The sequence below is a fragment of the Amblyomma mixtum genome, chromosome 7, assembly GCF_055824585.1.
Source record: "Amblyomma mixtum isolate Tamu chromosome 7, ASM5582458v1, whole genome shotgun sequence".
NCBI lineage: Eukaryota > Metazoa > Arthropoda > Arachnida > Ixodida > Ixodidae > Amblyomma > Amblyomma mixtum.
In genome coordinates this window covers 33,837,162-33,859,964 of record NC_143018.1, presented here as the reverse complement: position 1 = coordinate 33,859,964, position 22,803 = coordinate 33,837,162, and the positions used below count along the sequence as shown (strand labels likewise).

At 46.9% G+C, this 22,803-nt stretch overlaps 2 protein-coding genes across 2 annotated transcripts in view; both read left to right on the top strand.

The window, feature by feature from the left end:
• The window catches only part of LOC149335617 (uncharacterized), a 178,971-nt gene extending 170,310 nt beyond the window's left edge, over positions 1-8,661 (top strand). The window contains exons 15-20 of the mRNA XM_089552198.1: positions 801-895; positions 2,180-2,304; positions 2,949-3,217; positions 3,970-4,039; positions 4,799-5,519; positions 6,306-8,661. Coding sequence (XP_089408324.1) covers positions 801-895; positions 2,180-2,304; positions 2,949-3,217; positions 3,970-4,039; positions 4,799-5,519; positions 6,306-6,818 — 1,793 coding nt within the window. The 3' untranslated portion in view covers positions 6,819-8,661. The remainder of the gene's footprint in view (positions 1-800; positions 896-2,179; positions 2,305-2,948; positions 3,218-3,969; positions 4,040-4,798; positions 5,520-6,305) is intronic.
• Positions 8,662-12,858: 4,197 nt separating this feature from the next.
• On the top strand, positions 12,859-13,522 carry LOC149335616 (uncharacterized). Its single transcript, XM_089553847.1, has 2 exons — positions 12,859-13,377; positions 13,461-13,522. Exon 1 carries the CDS (start codon positions 12,890-12,892, stop codon positions 13,355-13,357), a length of 468 nt encoding a protein of 155 aa, XP_089409973.1. The 5' UTR covers positions 12,859-12,889; the 3' UTR covers positions 13,358-13,377; positions 13,461-13,522.
• Positions 13,523-22,803: the final 9,281 nt, after the last annotated feature.

The window sequence follows — 22,803 nt, the reverse complement described above, 5'->3', positions numbered from 1 at the left end:
AGACGAAGAGCGAAAAACGCGGTTACGTGTACATGCAGATGACAGAAAGGAGATGTGAAGAACGAATTCATACATTCGCGCGTCTACTGGGTTTAGTAGGATTAAAACCTTACCACTTTTCTGCTCAGTTCTTAGCTTGCCTCAAGCGCGAGTAAATAAAACGGTGCGAGATTACCTTGAGCTGCTCCGAAATTCACATGTTGCCTGCTAGACATTGCACAGGAACATGGGTTCTACATTCTTCTATATAACTAGGAATCCTGGATGGCGATTGCTTCGCGCCATGTGTTACAGCTTATTGCTTCAAAGTGGGACTGTCTTTGGGGATTTAGTGGACAAACAGTTTCGTTGGTATTGGCATAAAGTAGTTAACCTCCGTAAGTTCGAAGTGGAGTTTAAGAGATTAGCGGCTTCCGGATTAATTTCTGCCGCATGGAATTCATTATCTGAACTGACATCGCATAGAAAACGGCCTTCCTCAAAACGTGGCCGCCGCGGCCACAATTCGATCTCGCTACGTTGTACTCAGGCGTCGAGCACCATAAACTTTAAGCCTACATGACCGGTACATGTAATCTTGTGTTCCGATGCTCAAGGTTTTGTGTTTCAGAATCACACGCGTTCTTCATTTAACTTTTGATTATAGCACTTGTAATGAATATATATGCGGATCCTGAGCAGTTCAAACTGTTAACATATCTGAGCGTAAAGTATTTCGTCTGTACTCTCTCACTGAGCACTTGTTTCTGAAAATTAATCTTGCCTAAGAATGTTTGCTCAAGAATGTACCATCGTTTCAGGAAAAGAGTGGTCGACAGCCGGTGTCACGACCAACCGGTCTGGGAACGTTACCGTGTGCAGCTCGACGCACATGACTGCCTTTTCGTTATTGCTGGTGAGACCTGACTCTGTTCACCGTGAATCGACCGTTTTTTTTTTTGTTATTCAGGCTTCGTTAGCGCCATAATCACAAGGAATAGAATGTGCTACAGTGGGCTGACGCTGCAAAACACTGCAAAGCGGAGGTAGGAAAGCGCTACGAAAACCTACTATCATATTATAGCGCGCTTTACATTGTTTAAATATATGCATAAAAGACAGAAACAACAAATAACGTTTTCGTTCCCCACTGCCTCATGTAAATGCGTCCTGAAAGCTTGTGTCCTTGATCGCTAATTTATAATAAGGTTTTCATAGTATAAAAAAATCAAATAGGGGGCGTGATTATTTTCAGCTGTTCACAACGGCCACATGAAAAGAGGTGTAGTACCCCCAAATTGATATTGCCGCGAATCTTTGTAGCGTTCGTTTGTAGTGTTTGTTTCTTCATGCTTCAAGGCTGCCTACGCGCCGCTTTATCGCTTCGTTTGTGACGCAAGACGCGCCTAGATTTATCTCGAATGCTCGCATTCCGGACGGAGCCGATTCTAGTTTGCGCCAGAATGTTCTGGTAACTTCTAAAGCTTTATCTCGAATGTTCGCTATCAGCTTAAAAGAGAGCACGGCCTACAGCGGCGGTCATTCTGTTCGATGACCGCCGAGCACGCTTGTTGCTACGCCGCCGCCGAGTGATTCAGTTCTTTGCGGGCGCAAGTCAGCCCAAATAAAGAGTTTCATTTCGAAGACATTCTCGCTGGTCTTCGCTGGTCGCTGGACCAGGAAGAAATACTGTAATGTCATTACTATTCAGCGTACTACTTTTTAATGGCATATCCAAATCTGACAATATGCTCGTATGCTGCACTGTAGTAGGGCTACTATTTCTCATGCAAGGGAGTGGTGTACAATCAGCTACCTCCGTCTGATGTTATCAATGCACTTCGAAGGAAGCGTCGAAGGCTACTGCAGCGATTTGTTACTGAGGATGGCGAATAAGGGTAACAGCGTTATTGTCTTCTTAATGAATGGCAGCTTCAATGGCTAACTTGTAGGAACACCCAAGACGCAACAGGTCTCTGCAGCGCTGTAAAGATGGGCATGAACAGAACTTTCTACATCGCGCTTTGCCAAATAACATCTAACATTCACATGCCGTCCTTTGTGCTCGGTCTTGGTCAAGGGAACAGATATACCGAGACAGTGCATGATAACGAAGCCCTATTCTTGTATACCTGAGAAGTCGCGGTAGGAATGTGGATACGTTTATTCCTCATATTAAGGCGCCTTTTTCTTTCACTAGGATCCCATGCCCGGAATGTCGACGTCACGTCACCACTACCGGATCCTCTCGCTCATATCATACGTGGGATGTCTCATGTCGGTCGTCGGTCTGTTCTTCACCATACTGACTTACGCTCTCTTCAGGTAAGCGAATTTTGCACTGTTCTGATTAGGCCCACCTTTATGGCATCCGTGCCAGTGAGTGAATGCGTAACCTTTTAAGGCGAAAGCCTTTAATGGCTCATGCTCGCGGTGTCCGTCCGTGCGCTGGAATCGTGCCAACTGTGGCCTCTCCTCCGCGCAGCGGCGCAACCTCCTCCCCTCCTTGGCGCGCCGGTGGGGGGCACAGCTGTGCATAGCAACCGTGACGTCACACAGTAGCGGTAGGACCAAGTACCAAGGTAGAACGAGCTCGCGCGCGTCGGCGGGGGCAGCTGCACCGCCGCTCCTTCGCCAGACGTCTCGTTGCAGTCGAGTGAGTGAGACGCATGGCTCCGAAGCGGCCCAGTGATTCTGCGCCAAGCGATTCGGGGAAGCGGCAGTGGATTGAACACAAGGCTTCCGCCAAGCACACTTTGAAATTTCCAAAGTGTATTCGGTAACAATTTTATTAGCTGCGCACAGAGGCGGCTCGTACTGGCGGTTTCTGCTAGAAAGAGACGACAGGGAAAGGCTTTCGCATGTCCGCAGACTTAAAAACAATCCTGTAATTTTTTTTCTTCAGACCATGAAACGCGGAATTAGTTGTTCTTTCATCCTCTTGCTTCCTCGACCCTGTCGTCGGGCAGGTGCCTGAACAAGCACCGGTCGGGCAAGATCCTGCTCAACCTGTGCTCGGCCATGCTGCTGCTGAATGTGGCCTTCCTGGTAGGCTCGCTACACGAGCGCTTTCCCAGCCTGGACCTGTGTCTGGGCACTGCCGTGGCCACCCACTACTTCCTGCTGGCCTGCCTCGCCTGGATGGGCGTCGAGGCCATCAACATGTACCAGATGCTCGTGCACGTGTTTGCCTCGGCCGAGACGTGCTTCATGCTGAAACGAGTCCTCATCGCCTGGGGTGAGCACGCCGATTGCGTCTGGAGTCAAATTTCGCCCCATTTTCAACGAAGGTTTGGGAAGATAATTGTGTCCAGTCGATAATTAGTGCATTGCATTTGCGATTTTGCAGTTTGTAAGCATTTGCCTGTTCCAGCTTTATTTTTATGCAAGTTAAAAGGCCAATATTTTTTGCGGCGCAATTTTCTGATTAACATTGCCTGCGTACTTTGTCTACCTTCACGCGAGAATGAATTCAATTATCTTGGTAGCTGAAATTCCTACAAGCGAACTATTTCAGCAATATATTTGTCGTTCTTCAAAAATAAACGCAGGGAACATATACGTAGGCTGTAAGGAAAGATTAAGCTAGCGCGAAATATGTGTTTTAGACAGGGAAATCACTCCTGATGTTTAAACACAGATCCACACATCAGCACTAAAATCTTACACTAAGCAGTCGCTCGCTGTCTCTTGCGGCATGTGGACCCAGAATTCTGTCGAAACAATGTGTATATTTATACTAGTGTAGATATGTCTGGCTCATGTGGAACACATCAAGTGTTCTGCATTTGAAATCGCGCTAATCAAAAAGCCAACATTTTTTGGGTGCATTTCTGCGACAGTGTCTTTTATTATGAATTCTGGTCAAACCTCGCTTTCTCTTCGTACTGCAGAGAATTTTACAGCTGAACATAGAAGTGGTGCAGCATAAAGCGAATGTTTTCTTTTAAAATATTGCGCAATTCACTGCACTCGTTTCCTTTATTCCAGGGATTCCAGCTGCGGTTGTTGGAATTTGCCTAGCTATAGACCTGGAGCCTTACAGGAGCCAAGATGAGTAGTAAGTATATTTAACGAAGGAGTCTTGGCATGAAAGAACCATTCATTTAAGATAAACTGTGTGCATACAATCTCAATGCAGCTTGCGTTATTGAATATAAACGAACTGTTTTCGCTAATGCTTACCCCTGCTTACAGCTCGTCGTACTCGAGTAAAATTTCGCCTTGTCCGCGTTAATCCCAAAGAATTTATCAAGCGTACGTGGCTCAATGAATGTACAAACAAAATTTGGCACCCCTAGGTCCAATAGTTCTTCCCTTAACAGTTTTTTCCATGCTCTCTGATACGAGCCCCTTGGCCTACATTAACATGCAACAATGTATTTCGGTGTATATTTAGTTGAATATCTGTATGACAGACTGCGTATACTTAAATTAAAATAATAAGAAATCTCATAGGAAACCATGAGAGACTTGAGAGCTGTTCGGGTGCTGGGAGCAGAAATCTTGTTTAGACAAATCAACCTACTTGGGAGGCTGCACATAGCGGGTCTATTGTATCACACCTGTTGAAAAGCTGGCTAGGTGGAACCACAGTGAGTAGTACTCTTTGACTTCCAATGGCACTTAGGCTGCGAGAATGATGCGTTTTTAAAAATTATGTCAAAGACAAATGTTAATTATAGTACACGCAGGGTCTGACTAGGTAAAACGATCGATATCGCTCAATGTGTATTGAAGCTTCCTTTCTAGTTCTTTTTTCTCTCATGCCTAGCAAGACTGATAGTCATTGCGTGCCTCCGTCTGCTTTCTTTTTCAGTTGCGTGATATCCTCCCGAAACCCCTTCATCTACTACGTCGCATTCCTGGGCATCTCCTGCTTCATCCTTTTCGTAAACCTACTCGTCTTCATCACGGTGACGCGGGTACTCTTCAAGCCGCGCATGGCTGGAGCTACAAAGTCTGCCAGCCACACGTCTGGGGCCAACTCCGGAACGAGTACCCACCCTCCAGTAACCGCGGCCCAAGTTCGCGGCGCATTCACCGTCATGACTCTGCTTGGCGTCACGTGGATATTCGGCGTGTTTGCCGTGGGCGAAGCTAGGACCGTGTTCCAGTACGTCTTCTGCGTGTGCAACTCGATGCAGGGCTTCCTCATCTTCGTTGTGCGGGTTCTTCAGTACCCTGAAGCCCGAGCCGCCTGGGCGCAGCTCATCGCCACGGGAACATTGAAGAAGCAGCGCGGAAGCGGACCGTCAACAGGGTCCTGGTGCGCGAACTCCAACCCCAAGCAGAACAGTCACTCCTCCATGGTGCGCGTCACGTCCACCAGCACTGACAGCACAAGCACCGTAGTGTTCAACAGTAATATCTGGAGCAAAGGAGGGTGTGGCAGTACCGGAGGTCCGGCTGATAACACGGAGTGTCCAACTAGGCTCTCCCGCTTCTCAGGAGTCGGAAGGCTGCTGAAGAACTGCAATTTGCACAAGGACGACAAGAAATGCAGTGCTGGAGAACAGCCAAAGAAAAGGTCGTCGAAGGTAGTGACACAATTTATAATGAAATAATAGAAAGTAAAGTATAATAGTGCGTCCGATTTTACCTGCTAGTTTTGCTTGGTAAACTACATAAGCATGCCGGCAACTCTTAATAGCCATTGTTAAAACTTCAAATGGGGCTAGTTCGTTTTGCCTTCTCATGAGCAAAGTTGCCGTGAATAACGTACACTGACCATAAGAACAAGACGAACACATACAATGAAATACGTTTAATATTATATGCCTATTTGAATATTCTACGCCTTTCTTGACATCCTTAACTTAGGACATCAGGTTTACCAATAAGAAAGCCGACGGGCACATTCGGCAGAAAGTTGGCCTATGTGCTTTAGTTTTCCAATGGGTAGTGGCGTGCTCAACCTTGAACCCTAACTTTAATTTTATATTGCATATGTACCCACAACGGAACATAGAAGGCTTCAGTCTATGCACCACTGATCGTAGAGAACTATGTCTTAGGTAGTTTCGCCAACTGCTTTAAACCTCAATCTGTGACAGTTTGTCGGTTATAAAAGAAACACACCTCCTTGGAGAACAGAGACCGTATGGCTGCTATTTGTCGGCATTCCAAAATGCATCCCTTCCGAACCTTCCCAAGCAGTTGACTTAAATTCTGTTTTAAAGACATCTATGCGTTACAGAAGTGTAAACACGAAGTCCTGCTCTATTTTTGAGCATTAAACTTGCGCGATAAATATTATAACCGAAGTAGAATCCTTTATTTTTGTTCTTTATTCCCAGTGTGACGTTGATTCTTCTTGTCGACAGGTAATCGCCGAAGAACAAAACGCAAAGGAGAACCACAAAGAGTTTTACTCCTCTGAAGACCAATCAGCCATCGTTCCCGACCTCTACCTTGGCCAGGAGCAGCAGGTACTGAAAAGCAAAATGCTGGACTCGGCCGAACCACTGAAATGTATCAACGAGGACTCGCATGATTCTACCAACCCCAGCTTTGCAAACAACCCAAAGACTCACATCCTCTTCGCCTACGCTGGAAGTGAGATAGGGCCCCTTGCAATCAACGGCGTCATCCAATCACCAGTGGACAAACCGAAGGTCGAGTCCTTCACCACTTTCCAGAAACCCTCGCCAGTTCAAAGCACGCCGAAGATTCCAAGCCTTCCGCAGTCCTGGAACACTTCGGTGACGACGGCGACGGCACCGCTCAACGTGGTAGACAAAGACCACGAGCCAATACGGTGCAGTACTTCGAAAACGACTACCGAAGAGACATCCTTCTTGACGGCGAACGGAGCCACCACGACAGTCGTGTCCTGAGGAAAGTGAACTGACAAGGCACGTTGACCGCATTCACGCTCTTGTAAAGGACGTCCGAAGAATGAGAGACAGAGTGCTTCTTTGCGTTCTCCAGCATCTTCCGAGAGGTCCAGCACTGCGCCCTTGCGGAGGCGTGACTTGAACTCTGAGTGTTGCGAAAACCAGTGACCAACTCTTGACGGTGCACTCTTCTGCGATTTAGTGCTGGTCAAAGGCAAGCCTGAGGAAATAGCAAAGGATTCACTTCTTTCCTGGAATAGCGTGTTCGTCCAACGCTTTCGTAGGCTTCACGAGCTGCGATCCTCCTAAGAACCGTGATCTCAACGTGGTGAAGATTAAAGACAGACAAATGGTGATAACTTGTTGTTGTGGTTCGACTCGAGGCCCTAGAAGTTCTTCCTCATCCGGGTCAAAGAAGGCTCTCTTAAGTGCAGTGCTGCGCATTTAAAGATACTGGCAGTGCTACTGTCTGCTGAAGACTACTTGTCTCTGGAAGTAGTCTCCGCAGACTTATGTTTCAATTCAAATTACTTAAACGACAAATCAACAGTGAAGGCGGTTGGTACTGAACGCGGGTGACTTGATTTAAATTCTTCTTTTTCCGTCCCTGCAAATGGTTGTTTCACCCCCCTGTTGCCCCTGGGAGTGTTCCCAGCTCTTTCAAGGCAAGAGTTATCCTTTTCCCTGTGCATATATATAGGTATATCTCTTTGTATGGGAATGTAATACAATACGTCTAATTTATTGACACAGATTGCATACCGCAATTTTTTGTTGGAGACAATCCCCATTTTTTCATTGGTGTGCCATTGCGTGCTATAACAGTTGAGCGTGCATTTAACGGTGATCACTTCAAAGAACGCCGCACGAAAGTAAACACTCGAGCATTTACAACGAAGATATGAGGAGCGTAAAACTTTCAAGAAAGCTGTCTGAGCAACTACACTTGAAAATCTTATAAATTTGAAGTTCAAAACCGAGTAAGGGGCATTATGGAGGTGTTCTTAACGTAGAGCTCAAATTCGGGCAGCTAGAGATTGTCTAATCGGTGCAATAGATTTATCGTTTTGCACTTGAAGGGTTATCTGGAAAGGTCACAAGGCTGAGGACAACACACGGATTTTGTCTACTTTACTTACCGTTCGCGGCTCTATTATAGGAGCTGTGCAGGTATATGACAGGTGATACTAACAAGAACATATGGTCTAATCAGCGGTTTCAGAGGAAAATCACTCAAACGTTGTGGCGGCTACCTTATAATCTTAAGGTAGCATATTTGGATTGTGTAGGTACCTCTCTTTTTTTAATTCTGTCTATAATAAGAGCTCCTGTCTTCATTTTGATCAGACCTTAATCATCTACTTAGCAAATAATTAGTTCGTGCTTTCTTTGATAGTCCGGTGGAACTGCCCACGCACGTATTTAAATTATTGGACGACATTATTTTAAAAACTGCTTGCAGCACACAGAAAAAAAAATTGTTGAAAGCATGAAGTCTGTTTTACAGCGCTCGGTGACATAGGACATTAGAATTCGCGTGTGACCATTATTTTACGCTTTGAAGTACTGCCCTGGTGCGGTTCTATTTCAGAACTTTTAGCTCGAAACAAAGCCTTTCATTCAGTGTTCACCACACTTTCAATCAGGCAAACGCAACTTGGTGGAGACAATCTACTCTTTCGAATGGTGCTGAGCATTTTCCTGCTCTTCGGTAACGTCTTACTTAAGAACGAGTGCACCATCCTTGTGTGACGCATTCGCGAACTCTAATCGCTGTAAATGTGAAGGACTTTGTATGTGGAAAATGGTATATCAGCGAGTAATAAAAACTCCTGATGTGGAATCCCTGTGACTGGATGCAGTGTGTTGTTCCTGCGCTTGAACTCATCGAATGCCCACGAACTCTAGGTCACTCTGTAGTTGGGAAGCCACTACGCAGCATTATCCCAACGTGTGAAGCCAAATACCTCTTCGAACACGTCCTGCTATTTCGGTCTCGAAATAATTCTATCCTCTCCTGAGTCTCGTTAACCGTACTGATACCTCGGTGCATTGTCGCATTGTCCTTTGCGACCACCTCACAGCCGGTTGCAATGTTACTATGTCATAAAGAACTGGCCGTGTAAAAAAATTATGCAGTAGCTGCTCTCGCTTTCCTGTACCATTTTTGTCCTTTGTGTATTTGTTTCTCGTGTTTTGTGTACTCGCAAGTGCTGGAATTGTATCCCAAAGACTGGCTATGGTGTACTTCAGGTGTTTGTTTGAGTGCTTGTTGGCATGCGTGCGTGCGTGCGTGCGTGTGTGTGTGTGTGTGTGTGTGTGTGTGTGTGTGTGTGTGTGTGTGTGTGTGTGTGTGTGTGTGTGTGTGTGTGTGTGTGTGTGTGTGTGTGTGTGTGTGTGTGTGTGTGTGTGTGTGCGTGCGTGCGTGTGTGCGTGCGTGCGTGCGTCGATGCTTACAAAACCGAATTTTAAAACTGGTGGTGGGGCTATTCTGTCCTTTTATTATGGATGTGCTCTTACCTATCCAAACTGAGTGGTACGAGAGATCACGCAGTTACAGCGCTGAAGCAAGAAAGAGCGAAGAAAGAAAAGAAGTCCGGATTAAAGATGTGTTCCTCCGACTAAACATACGTTGTGTTTGATTTTTTTAGTAAATCCTTCGTTGCTAATTTTAACTCGCTGTCAAGGATGTCAGTTCACCATTCAGTGGATCTTCAGATGTAGAAATCTTCGATGAAATTCTCTGAGCCGGAGTATTGTCTTGTATTGCACCAAAGGTGCGTGAAAATGGTGATAACGTTCATGATCATAATGACCATTACTATGGCTTCAGTATATAAGCAGAGGTTGTAACCTGATAGTGGCATCGGCTAGATTTCAGCTCATAAACAGAAGTAGCCACCCAATATCTGGCATCCTAGCTGAAAGAGCAGTGATAATGAATAACTGCCTGGATTTTAACCTAACACTAGCCAGTATTGCCGAAAAACAAAGCAGAGAAATTTAAATCTTCGACATTGCATTTTACTGCTTTACTGTTTGTGCTTCCGACATCTTCACGAAATACCCTTTGTCACAATAATGTCATTTTTTTTTCAGGGACCTGTGTATGAGACACGTTCGTCTCTTCTAATTGCGCTGAATATCTATTCAGGAAAATCTAATTTTTTGGCGAAGTGTTTCTTCTGGAAGTAGTTCTCGTAGGGCACCACCATCACGTCTCGTCCTTTCCGTCAGGTACACTCACACTGACGCCGGCGCAGAGTAATAAAGTCAGGAACCAAACGAATTACAACCCAACGTATTGGATGTAATCGGGTGGCGACTCCAAAATCTGCACGGTAAGCTTCGGTTGTGAATCGCGATGACGGAATTTACTGAGCTCGTTTGTAATTTGCATCCTGTTCACGCCGATTTATATTCCGTTCATTAGCTAGAAGTTTTCCTTTACTTTGGTGATACTTTATTACCGGTTTCTTGGTGGTTCGAAGGATATGAATTACACGCATTGCATTGTTTTATTCTTTAGGATTGCCGTCAACAATCGGTTGCTTTGTATCGACCACGCACTGTCACAGCTGTTGTGTCCCACCCACAAGAGCTTGCGCTTCTGAGGGCACAAGTAACGTATTGTGTACGTATACCAGGCGTTTAAGGGAAGCTAATGACTAATTTTTTTAAAGTAAGGTTTTCTAGGTGAAGAGAAGCTTTTGGCGGCATAATAATACCAGTGTTGGCGGACGTCAAAAACAGGCGAATCAAGTCAACTGCAAAAATGTGCTTACCTAAATTTTAATAGTTCACCTTTTAGCTATTACCGATAGGCACTTCAGTGCATTTAGAGATTTGTAGCCGGCCGTTAGCAATAGCCATATCAGTTTTTACAACAATTTAAAAAACGCGACACCCTCGCCACAGTGTCTCGGAAAAATTTGGTTACATCATACCAAATTACATTCGCTTTCAGAAAGCATGCAAGCAAAGCAATCCCTCCAGTGCGCGTAAATAGTAGAAATAGGCAAATTTTCTCCAACCACGGCAGCGACAACAAAGCTGAATGCAATGCCACCCTGTTATGCTCCCCTCACTTCGGGGAAAACAAAGCAAAATGAATTGCATGTAGCGCTCAAACATTATATAATTCGCAGTCATCGAAACAGCTCTAGGCTATCAACGCTTTTTGAACAAAGAGTGTTGAAAGCGAGTATTGAGAGATATGGGTAGTTATATAAATTATTTATTTATGAACTAATTAGTTGATCGATCTACTGACCGTGACCGACCGACCGACCGACCGACCGACCGACCGACCGACCGACCGACCGACCGACCGACCGACCGACCGACCGACTGTCGATCGATCGATCGATCGACGCAAATCCCTGCATTCGTTTGGCTCACAACGAGCATCATCACCCACAGAAGGTTAAAAATTCAGGGGGCACTTTGACTGTCTAAAGTGCGTAGAGGCGAAAGCGTTTTCCGCACCACTTTCAGTGCTTCTGTGGCACTGGTGGCGTCACATGTAATTGAGTACTAATTACTAAGTGATGACAAATCACTAATTAATGGTTAATTACTGATTAATGCCTGAATGCTAATTAACTGCTAATTAAGCTTAAGCTTAAGCTTCGCCTTTAGGAGTTGAACGCGACAGAGTGTTGTAGCGCTGCCAGGGAGTCCACGGAACGCCACCACCCATTCGGCGCGATGCCTTGCCGTTTCAACGCAACGGTTTTTGAGGAAAGGAAATGGCGCAGTAAATCTCTGTCATCTCGGTGGACACCTGAACCGCACCGTAGAGGAACGGAGGAAGTGGGAGTGAAAGAAGAAAGCCGAAGATGGCCCGTAATGAAGAAAATGAAAATTGTATTTGAGGAAAGAAAATTACGCAGTAACTGTCTCACATATCTCGGTGGACACCCGTCAAAATTCAGGGGGGGGGGGGGGGGGTGCACTTTTTTGACCTAAAGTGTGGTCACTGATGTGTGGTTAAGATGTTAAGCTTCGCCTCTAAGAGTGGAACGCGAGAGCGTCTTGCAACGCTGCCAGGGAGTCCATAGAACGCCATCGCCCATTCGGTTCTACGCCTCCCTCGTCGGTAAATTGGTTTTTGAGGAAAGGAAATGTATTTCTCTCTCATATCTCGGTGGACACCTAAACCTCGCCGGAAGGGAAGGGAGGAGGATGGCAGTGAGCGAAGACACCGTATTCACTAGACGTGCCTTTGTTCATTCCGAACCATCGAGCTGGCATGACGGAGTGGATTCTGCTTCCGGCAGCCGAGCTGAACGGATCGCAGGGTCATGGGCTCCAGCGGAGCAGCGATAGCGGCCTTTGACGGCCGCGGAAACAGGATCGATGACTGCGGTGATAAGGATTACCAGATTATTTTGCCGACACTGCCAACAGGACGTGTTGTTTTCAACACCGTTTTTCTTCACGGCGACGTGCGAGCGAGGCCGTTCCGGGTCGAGGATTTCCGGGACGCCCTGGCCGAGACCGGTATGCTCCCCGACGTGGTCGCGTTGGGGGCGTACCACATCAACCACGTGTGGGCGGTTACCCTGCGGAACACGGAGGCAGCAAAGAAGTTGCTCGCCTTCAACGAGCTGCAAGTTAAGAAACGCCGCTGCCTCATTATCGACCCGGAAGACCAGCAGGTAAAGCTGCGGCTACACTGGATGCTTCACGGTGTGGCCGACGACGACATCAGGACGGCATTCGCGGCGTTCGGCAAAGTGACCGACGTTACGCGTGAGCGGTGGCGGATACAAGGCGTCAATGACAAGAGCTCAACGACAAGAACGGTCCTACTGAAGTTGAAGCCCGGCTTGAAAGTGGATGACCTGCCACACCAGGTACGTGTCGCCGGAGAGTTGGCTCTTGTCGTAGCGCCTGGGCGTCCAATGCAGTGCTTGCGCTGCCATGGTACAGGCCACGTGCGGCGTGAATGCAAGGTTCCCCGCTGTACGAAATGCCGGCGGTATGGCCACGCGGATAATTAGTGTGTCCGCACTTACGCGGTGGCTACGGGCGGGGCGTCGAAAGACGATTCTGCGGAACTCCTGATGGATGTAGTCGAGGCTGAAGAATCAGCGAAAGGCATAGAGGAACCCGAAACGCAAGCAGGATTGACGGGCTCTTCGGGACCCTCCAGCAGCGATGCCGGACGCAAGCCTGAAGGGGCAGAACCTACTAGAAAGGAGACGAAGGCGTCGAGCGGTGAAGTAAGCGTGCCAGCGTTCCAAGAAACCGAGCCAGCGTCTCTGACAGAGGAGAACCTTGACCAGAGCGGCGCCCGCACGACCGGCGTCCCTGCCCCAGCGAAGCGGCCACACGCCCAGACTGGAACCGAAGACGCCAAGGCGGAAGCCCCCAGCGTCGAAGAGCCGCCGGCAAAAACGACCCAAGGACGGCGGTCGTCCATCCGGCTACGATCAAATGTGTCGACGGAGAGGAGAGCCCTTGACAAGCCGCCCCCGCTGCCAGGCCTGGCACCAGCACCGGATGGCTCCGGTGTCAATGATGTCGTCTAGCCAAGCGCTAGACGTGAAGGGTAAGCACCATGTCCCCGGCCTCTTTCTTCTGCATTAAAATGGCTCATGCGTTCCCCATGAAAGTCGGTACACTTAATGTCAGGGGACTGGCAAGTAAGAAGAAGCAGAGCCAGGTGTACCGCCTTTTAACTGAGCACGACATTGACGTCCTGGCAGTGAAGGAAACGAAAATTGACGGGGAAGAGCAGACCGGGGACATGGTGAAACGTTTCACGTCTAGGTTTTTTGCAGTTGTCGCCCACGCTGTAGGAACGTCTGCGGGTTGTGTCATCTTTGTAAAGAATTTACCGGGACTTGAGGTTCAGGCATATACGGCGTGTCCTTCGGGTCGATTTGTTTTGGTTGACCTCCTGTACGACAAAACATATTGGCGCATCATTTGTGTGTACGCCCCAAATGCGGTGGATGAGAGAACAGCGTTTTTTCAACGCGTACAGAAGCACTTCAGTTGTGAGAAATGCCTGATCGTAATGGGTGACTTCAATTGCGTCCTGAGAGGCTGTGACAAAACCAGTGCAACGGCATTTAGGGACAGAAGCACTGAAGTACTCTCAGAAATTATAGACACGTGCAACCTCGATGATGTGGCCGAGTGTTTAGAGGGCGAGCGTTGTGTGAGACTCACCCATTTTCAACGGTCAAGCCATGCACGGCTAGATCGCATTTATGTGTCACCGAACGTTATTTCAAAATGCAGTAGCTACAATGTAGTACCGGTATCATTTTCGGATCATTGTTTAGTGAAGTGTGGGATAGGGACAAAAAAACGAGGAAATCAGTTTTCTTGGGAGATGTGGAAATTAAATGATAAGCTCATTACAGACGACATCTTTAGCAGGAAAGTCAACGAAGAAATCAGTAAATTAAAGCCGAGCGGGGAACTGAAAGTATGGCAGCAGTGGGAACTTTGCAAACAACAAATAAAAATAGCAGCAATCGAAAGGTCAAGCTGCATACGACAAGAGGAGAAGCGTGAGGAGGACAATTTAAGATCTTTACTAGCTAGACTTCTCGACAGAGAAAGCGAAGAGCCTGGAAAATGGATGGATGACATTAGGCAAATAAAAAATAAGATTGAACTCTTTGAAGAAGAACGCTATCGTGGCGCACTGGTGCGGGCTAGGGCGCAAGATATAGCTGATGGGGAGACACCTTCAAAACGAGCGCAAGGAATGGAAAAAACGCATGCTCAACGAAACTACATTGAACAGATTGAATGGGGCGGGGCATTATCTGGAGAAAGCGGGCATATCCAGCAGGCATTTCTTGAATATTATCAGGCGCTGTTTGCAAAGCAAGAAGTGGATGTGAGCGCATTCAAGGGAAAGTTTCTTGGCGCTTTGCCGCGATTAGATGACGAACAGAAAGAAAGGCTGGAGCTGTCGATAACTGCGTCGGAGGTCGAGCAAGCGATAGAAAATTTGAACCTGGGAAAATCTCCTGGACCTGATGGGTTAAGCGCCGCTTTTTACAAAGCATATAAACACGAAATAGTGCCAGTACTGACAGCAGTTTTTAACGAAGCCTACAAAGAAAATGAATTGCCCCCGTCTTATGGTAAATCACATACAGTGCTAATCCCTAAATCCGATGACGCAGAAAAGTTAAAGCAGGTCACAGCATATCGTCCTATCGCCCTCACAAACGTGGATTATAAAGTTTTCATGAAGATTTTAGCCCGTAGACTACAGTCAGTAATTCAGGATATAGTCGGTCCCCACCAGACGTGTGGGATCAAGGGACGCTCTATTGTTTCCAATATTCATAAAGCGAGGTGTGTGCTGGAATGTTGTGATTACACAAATAGCTGTGTAGCCATCCTTCAGCTAGATCTTGAGAAGGCATTCGATTGTGTTTCGCACGATATCCTGTTCTGCATACTCGACCATGTGAATTTAGGGTCCATTATTTGCGAGGGAGTGGCCTTGGCGTACCGGAGCTGCACGACAAGATTAATTGTAAATAAGAGTTTGGGGGCCCCCATTAGCCTGCAGCGTTCGGTGCGCCAGGGTTGTCCCCTCAGCCCTCTTCTATTCTGCATTTACATTGAAGCGTTGTGTTTGAATATCATAGAAAGTGAAAAAATTCGAGGATTCCAGCTACAGACAGCAGAAGTTAACCTGCTGGCTTATGCGGATGATGTCGCGGTGTTCACAGTGAACCGGGAAGGTATAACCGAGGCCGTGGCATGTGTAAAAGAATTCACCAAGATCACCGGTAGTAAAGTGAATTGGTCAAAGTCCCTGGGGCTTTGGCACGGTGAATGGCCAACGAAGCCCGGTAATTTTGCAAACGTGTCCTGGGTGACGACCCCAGTAAAGTACTTAGGCGTTCCACTGGACGGTTATCGCGATAGCGATTCGTACTGGAAAGCACAGACGCAAGCTACGCGTGAAAAGGTGGAAAGGTGGAAAGGGCGACACCTTTCAATTTTCGCAAGGGCCACAGTGTGCAATCTGTTTTTTATGTCTAGGCTGTGGTATGTGATGCAAGTGTTGCATTGTGCAAGGATGAACGTACAGAGACTGCACCGGATCTTTGCCGTTTTTGTGTGGGCTGCGGACTGGGAACGCTGCAGCCGGACCAATTTGTTTAGGCGGGTGAAGGATGGCGGCTTGAGTCTGGGACACTTATTTCTGCGGCAGATTGTAAGCAGATTTTGTTTTGTGCGCGATGTAAGCGATCCGTTTTTGCGCACTGTGTGCCAATTAAGGCTCGGAAATGCACTGCCGGACTTTGTTGTCACAACCGAAAGTTTCTCGGGACGTATTTTTGGTTACTTTAGAGAGGTTGTCGCGAGTGTTCGATTCCTGTCTGTTCGATTTTCGTATGAATATTTATCTTCTGTTAGCAGGAAAAAGTTGTATAAAGATTTGTGCGATGTAGTTCTTCCACAACCTATGTACAGGGCCTTATACAATGGAGGCCAGGGACGCGACGTACTTAAGCGTGTGAAGGCGATGCAGGTGCCGCCAAGTGCAAAAACTTTTTTCTTTAAATGACATACCGGAACACTACCAGTAAAGGAATTCTTGGAAAGGAAGCAGTTATTTCTACCTTGGGGATCACATTGTTTAATTTGTAAACAACCAGAAACAATAGACCACGTTTTTTTGCACTGTTGGGAGGGGGTATACTTTTGGGACATCTTGCAACGGACTTTAAAAAAGGAATTTCCGCTCGACGCTCATGGTATCCGGTACTTGCCTGTAGAGGGTGAGGATGGGACACCATTCGACCTCATTATGCTAATGGGCCTCCATTGTATTTGGCGCTCCAGAATGGCAGGATATCATTGCGATCCTGATGCACGGCCAGCACGGATCTATTTTCGGGAGTGCATGCATAAGTATATTGAAGTTCAGAAACTTGCTCCTGAAGCTCCCGAGTGGCTCGAAAGAGTCGAGCCTTTGGTGACGCTTAAGGAGTTTTAATATGACGAAGCCACGCACCCCCGGGCGGATAGTGTTGTTAATTATTGCTCATTGCGCTCTGTAAGTGTATTTGTGTACTGTGGTTCTTGCCGAAGTCAGGCAATTAATAAAAAAAAAAAAAAGCTGGCATGACGGAGTGGTAGTATGCTCGTCTCGCACTCCGAAGACCGGGGTTCGAATCTCGAGCTCGACCAGTTTCTTACTAGGTTTTATTTATTTATATGGCCTGACTAGAGAAGTTAATTAGGCTAATTGGGTAATTAAGCAATTAACTAAGCTCAGTCCCACTTACTTGGAGCATCACTATATGGTCCCTTCAATTGGTTGCATGGTTACTAGCCAAAGTACAATTGGCCCCGTTTGAAATTGGCGCACTGTGCCGTCACGACCGTTTCGACCAACTGAAAAGCGTGACATTCTCTGTCGACAACTGCTGCTTACAACGATGAGACATTAAAGGCTTTCGCCTTAAAATTCGGCTGAAATCTCTCATTAGACAAACGTCTCTGACACTGCAAAATGTATCTGACAATGCTGACATTGCTTATTTATGGCTCCTTATATTTTTTTATTTTTATAGGAGCCGTCTCTGTTCTCTCTTGCCAAGGGTCACTGTTCATTGTTAAATACACGGAACTTCAGTAAATCTTCATTAAATCAGGGTTTGATAGTATCACTACCATTTTTTTTCCTGTGCGGGCGCAAGGCCGCAAAGTTCTGCAGCTTTGTTTAATAGCCCCACAAGCTAAAGTTATTAAGACAAGAACCGGCAGCATGTGCGAACGACGTATCAAAGGACGCTGCAAATGTGGCGCTAGCTATCCGTCCGCTGCGCAGATTCCATCATCCTCGTTGCAATCGTTCGTTGGAAAAAACATCCTAGGCGCCTCTGTAAGCCCTGAGAACCTCGTCGTGTATCCCGAGAGCTTTGGCCTGAAACGATGTAGTACGCTGCATAGGTACCCACGCCACTTCCGTAGGCTTTGGTTGTTCAATTCCACACAATACCATAGCAATATATCAAACACGATATCGAGGCCGGGTGCGGCTGAGGGGAGAAATATGAGTGCATTTCTGACCTCCACTTCCGCGATTGCGTTCGAGGACAAATCTCTGCGCCGCAGAACAGCGAGGGGCGCTTCCAAGCCTTGATGTAGAAAATACTGTAGCGGTGAGCTTGCTTCATTCAGTTCGGAGTCGTGGAGAGGACTTCCCGAATGCGAGAATATTTGCCCACCGACTCAAGACATAAATCATTGTGTTCTCGGGCGATTCAAGTGCGCCGGCAGATTGCTGTGTCGCGCCTGACACAAATGCCGTTGCCAAAACCGATGCTTCGGAGGTAAGCAGGGTTGTTGCTTATAGCGACGAGAAAAAACTGGAACAGTGTTTATATAGGATTTTTTTTACCATGTGTTCTTTTTTCCGGACTATATTGTGACGGGAAAGTTGCAAAGGAAGTTTTTCCAAAAACATTTTTTCTTTTCTTCCTATCTACATCAGACTGAACTTTATTCGTTTCAAAAATGAATAATTTATGGGACTGATTACTTTGTCTTTTTTTACCTTGTCTTGTTTTGTTCATTTTACCCCATGTTTCATGATGTTACGAAGGATTACAAGGGCACACAAATGACTGCACACGCTGAGAAACATGACACCTTGGCATCTACAACTTACAGGTGGTTTCAGTATTGCAGTGAGTCAGCTTTTGGGTTTTAGCGTGCTACGAAAATACAATCAGACAACGAAGAAAAAGTGTAACTAAGAAAACTTCAAACAAAAGCAATTTTCAGGGCCCCATATCAAAGCTTTAAAATACCCTCTTCTCAGAAAAAGAAATGCAGCACGCGTTGTTGTTCTACGTTTGCCTTTGTCCTTCGCTTTTGACACCATGCATGTTCCGAGGGATCCATAAAGAGCTACAGAGCTTGGATGTCAGAAACAGACGCACACAGAAAACGGTGAGTGTTGTTACGGCTCGAGGTAGCGTGGCCAGTTGTTGCATCACCAAGGGGGGGGCTCGTCCGGGATGAGGAAACGTTCTGAAGCTTCGAAGGTTGGGGAAATACGAAAACAAGCAGGTTTACTGGCAAGAAACTAAGACACTTATTTACATAAATTTACAAAAGAAGAGCAAGGAATCAAAAGTTAAGAGTTCATGACGTCGAGCGACTGGATGAGCCTTTTACCCAGGGCCCAGAGCCAATGGATGAACCTATTACCCAAAGTTCAGAGCGTCCGTGCTCACTTTGGTCGCAGGTTAAATAGCCCAAGGCTCCGCCCTTTTTCCAGGCGGCAATTCATCGTGACACAAAAGATCGGCGCCACACGTCGCAGCCAACGAAGACACCTGTGGTAGAGCCCACCCGTGGGCACTGGCGAGGAGGAAGCGCCGCATCCCTGTAGCACTGTGTTGGCAGCTCGCGTCCATCGAACACAGGTGTGGCATGTTGACGTCGTAGCCGCAGCTGCGTTGGCTTCCTCTGATTCGTTCCGGGTTTTTTTTTTTTCAGTCGAGGGGCAACTTTTCTTCCCCTGTCGTCGGTTGCTTCTCGAAGGTCGTTGGCACCGAGCCGTGGGGTCATCTTGGGGGTCAAACGACCCGTCGAAATGGCCGCTACTGTTGAATCCACCACCGTTTCATCGCGGGTCTCAAGATGGGTCGTAACAGTGTTAAGCTGACTCGCCACTGTGACCGCGAGAGGGCACGGAGATCTAAATTTTTCTTACGGGATTTCTTGGCGCGTCGAGCCTAACACTACCGCTGAGGTCACTGAACATTCAGTTTCAGTTTCTGTTTATTCAGTTTGGATTAGGGTTATACAAAAGAGGTACAAAAGAGAGACATTAGAACGCTCTTTTCTTTTTTTCATTTACGGACAACAAAAACGGAAAGCGCACTGTATACAAAGCCCGAGTAGAAACATCCCAGGCAATGCTCTTTATTTCAGTGCGAAAAGGGGATAGCGGGAGCTGTATAATAGTCCCACCCCATCTATCCCATCGAAATAATTCGCAGATCACAAACCTGCACTCTTAACCTACAGGTGGTATAGTCTTGCTACGCGTGAGCAAAGATGGCATACTTTGTGTGAAAAGTATATGACATCGGCAATGCCCGTTTCTGGTTGTTGAAAATGCGATCATGTAATCGTCGTTACGTTTTTGGCTTGGATGGGCGACCAGCATCAGCACATGCCTGCCACCAATGCCGCAGTCACCATCATCCCTGCCATTAGCACTGTCATTACGTTGAACAGAACAGTTCCTATGTTACCTTTATCGCCGCCTAAAACAAAGGGCTAGATGCTTGCCTTCCTATATTAAAGGTGCACTGAAGAGGAATCTGAACTTATCTTTTTGTCGCGGGAACTCTATATACACGTTCCAAACTTTCTTAGAAACATCGATTTATCGCCCTGCGTGACCGATTTCCCTAATTAAATCAAATTAACGTCCGGCTCCCGCTTTTTTTTTTTTGAATTCTCCCTCGTACGATGGGCGGAGTCGACCAACGCGTGGAGTGCCTTTCACCCAGTCCCGTGGCGGCTTGCCGCTCTGCCAACGGCGGAATAATACGTAGTAGTCCATAGTAGCAAATAGTCCGCGCATATTTTTATTTCTGCGGGCTTATTTTGCGGCTACATTATCTGCGAATGAAACTATTTATTCATGGCAACCTAAAAAACAAAATAAAGCGAAAGCAAAGCCTCCACGGAGCTGGCTGAAAGGCACTCCACGCGTTGGTCGACTCCGCCCACCGTACAAGGGAGAATTCAAAAAATAAAGGCGGGAGCCGGACGTTAATTCGATTTAATTAGGGAAATCGGCCACACAGGGCAATAAGTCGCAGTTTCTAAGAATGCTAGGAACGTGTAGATCGAGTTCCCGCGGCAGAAAGACAAGTTCAGAATCCTCTTCAGTGCACCTTTAAGGCGGAGCTTAAGCGTCTCCTCCAGTTTTTGGCTATAACGTACTCAACAAAACTATCGAGTTTTTTTTTTAAGTGTTAGTGCAAAAATTACGGGGCATGTATTCGAAGAGCCGGTTTTCCAAGAAGCAAACTTGGATGAAAAGGCAAGCCCTTTTGTCTACAGCTCCTAGAAAGAAAACGCAAATCAGGAGCTCGAGTTCGACAGCATGGAAGCTGAGCGTGTGCGGGGAGAATCTACCTACTTTTAATCACGACGTACCAAGTACCTCCAAGCTGCTCAGTACTCATTCTTGATATTTTCAGCCTTCGCCGTTCTTTGCTAACTAAATCTGTTATAGGAGCGTTTCACGCTCTCAGGAGCACAGAAAACTGATTATACTTCCTAATTACTAACCGATACAAACACATACGAGAGAGAGCAAAGCACGTGGAGTTCACATCACTACACTACACTACACTACACTACACTACACTACACTACACTACACTACACTACACTACACTACACTACACTACACTACACTACACTACACTACACTACACTACACTACACTACACTACACTACACTACACTAGGCTGAACATGCGCTTTTGCATCTTCCTAAGCACAAATAATGGACTTCTATGAATTGACGCATATTGGTGCCAGTGAGAGATATACTCGTTCCTCAACGTCACGGAACCGAAACTTCCGGCTATCTATCCGGGCACGTATTGATGGTGTCATGCGTTTTCTAAAATTTAAAATGCTCCCTTTCACCGCTGGATGGCACTGCGTGGAACTGCAGATATAAAAGGTGTGGGTCTCTGTCTCTCAAGGGAACGGAATTACGCTTTTGGTACCAAATTCCTTTGACGTCAAGACATGCCGTGAAAACATTCTGACATTTCTCTTCGATAGCACACCCGCCGTGATATACTCTTGGCTGTGGCGTCCAGTGTCTGAAACCAAAGTCACGGGTTCGAATCCTGGTAGCGGCAGACGCATTTCATTGGAAGCGACGCGCGAAAGCAGCCCGTGTACTGTTAGATGTAAGTGGGAGTTAAAGAACTCCAGGTATACTTAGGGACTCTGAAGCCTTCGATGCAGCATCTCGTGCAGACGTTGCTTTGCGGCGCTAATAGGCCATCACATTACATCCCTTCAATACGACGTTTAGAGCTCGCATAACTTTTGCGGGGACGCAACAAGAGTTTCCTAGCAAGCAAGCGGATGCAAAGCAGTCGTAGAAAAATACCCGTCAGCAGCTGAATCCTAAAAAGGAGCCAAAGGACGAGAAACAAATTGAGAAGGAAGAGTCAGGACAAGCTAGCAACTAACCACTTCTTTCCATTTCCGTCTTTTGGATTTCTTTCATAGCAACTCGCCCAATATCGAGTGTCGCAGCAGTTCTTGCGCTTTAGTGCTGTCCATCGCACAATCATACCTAACAGTTCCGGCACAGCATCGACACAGCACTGCTTCATGAGGCAACCACACCTATTGCATCATGCACCACGACACACGCTCTCGTCAAACAAGTGCAGGGTCGCTCACGTTTGCCAGAAAGTTTGAGCAAAAAAAGTTGGCAGTGGTTTAGCTCTGGTTAAACATGGAGGATTGCGAAAGCAACCAGGAGAGAGAGAGAGGGGGCGACGGAGAGCGCGCGGCAGCGGCGGCGGTCCCGGCAAGCTAGCTATGCGCCACCGTAAAAAAACCCTACTCACTGTTTCTAGCATTCAATGACCAACTCAACACCACCTCCTTACCTCCAAGTCAGCTAACGGAACTTTCAGTGCGAAGCCACTAATAGGCTCACCAACCCCGATCATGAATCTTGTCAACCGATCTTACTGTCTTGAGCCGTTGCCTAGCAGCGGCAACGCCATGTTAAGTTTCTTGTGTGCAAAATAAATGAGTAAATAACTGTGACTGGTTTAGAAGCCGCGGCGGCTCGATCAGATTAGCTTCGCTGGCCAGGGCACCAGAAAAACACTCTCTCGAGCTGTACGCTGCTCATCGTCGTCTTTATCAACTTCCATCGGCAACTCGAACAGATAAGACCAGCTTAACC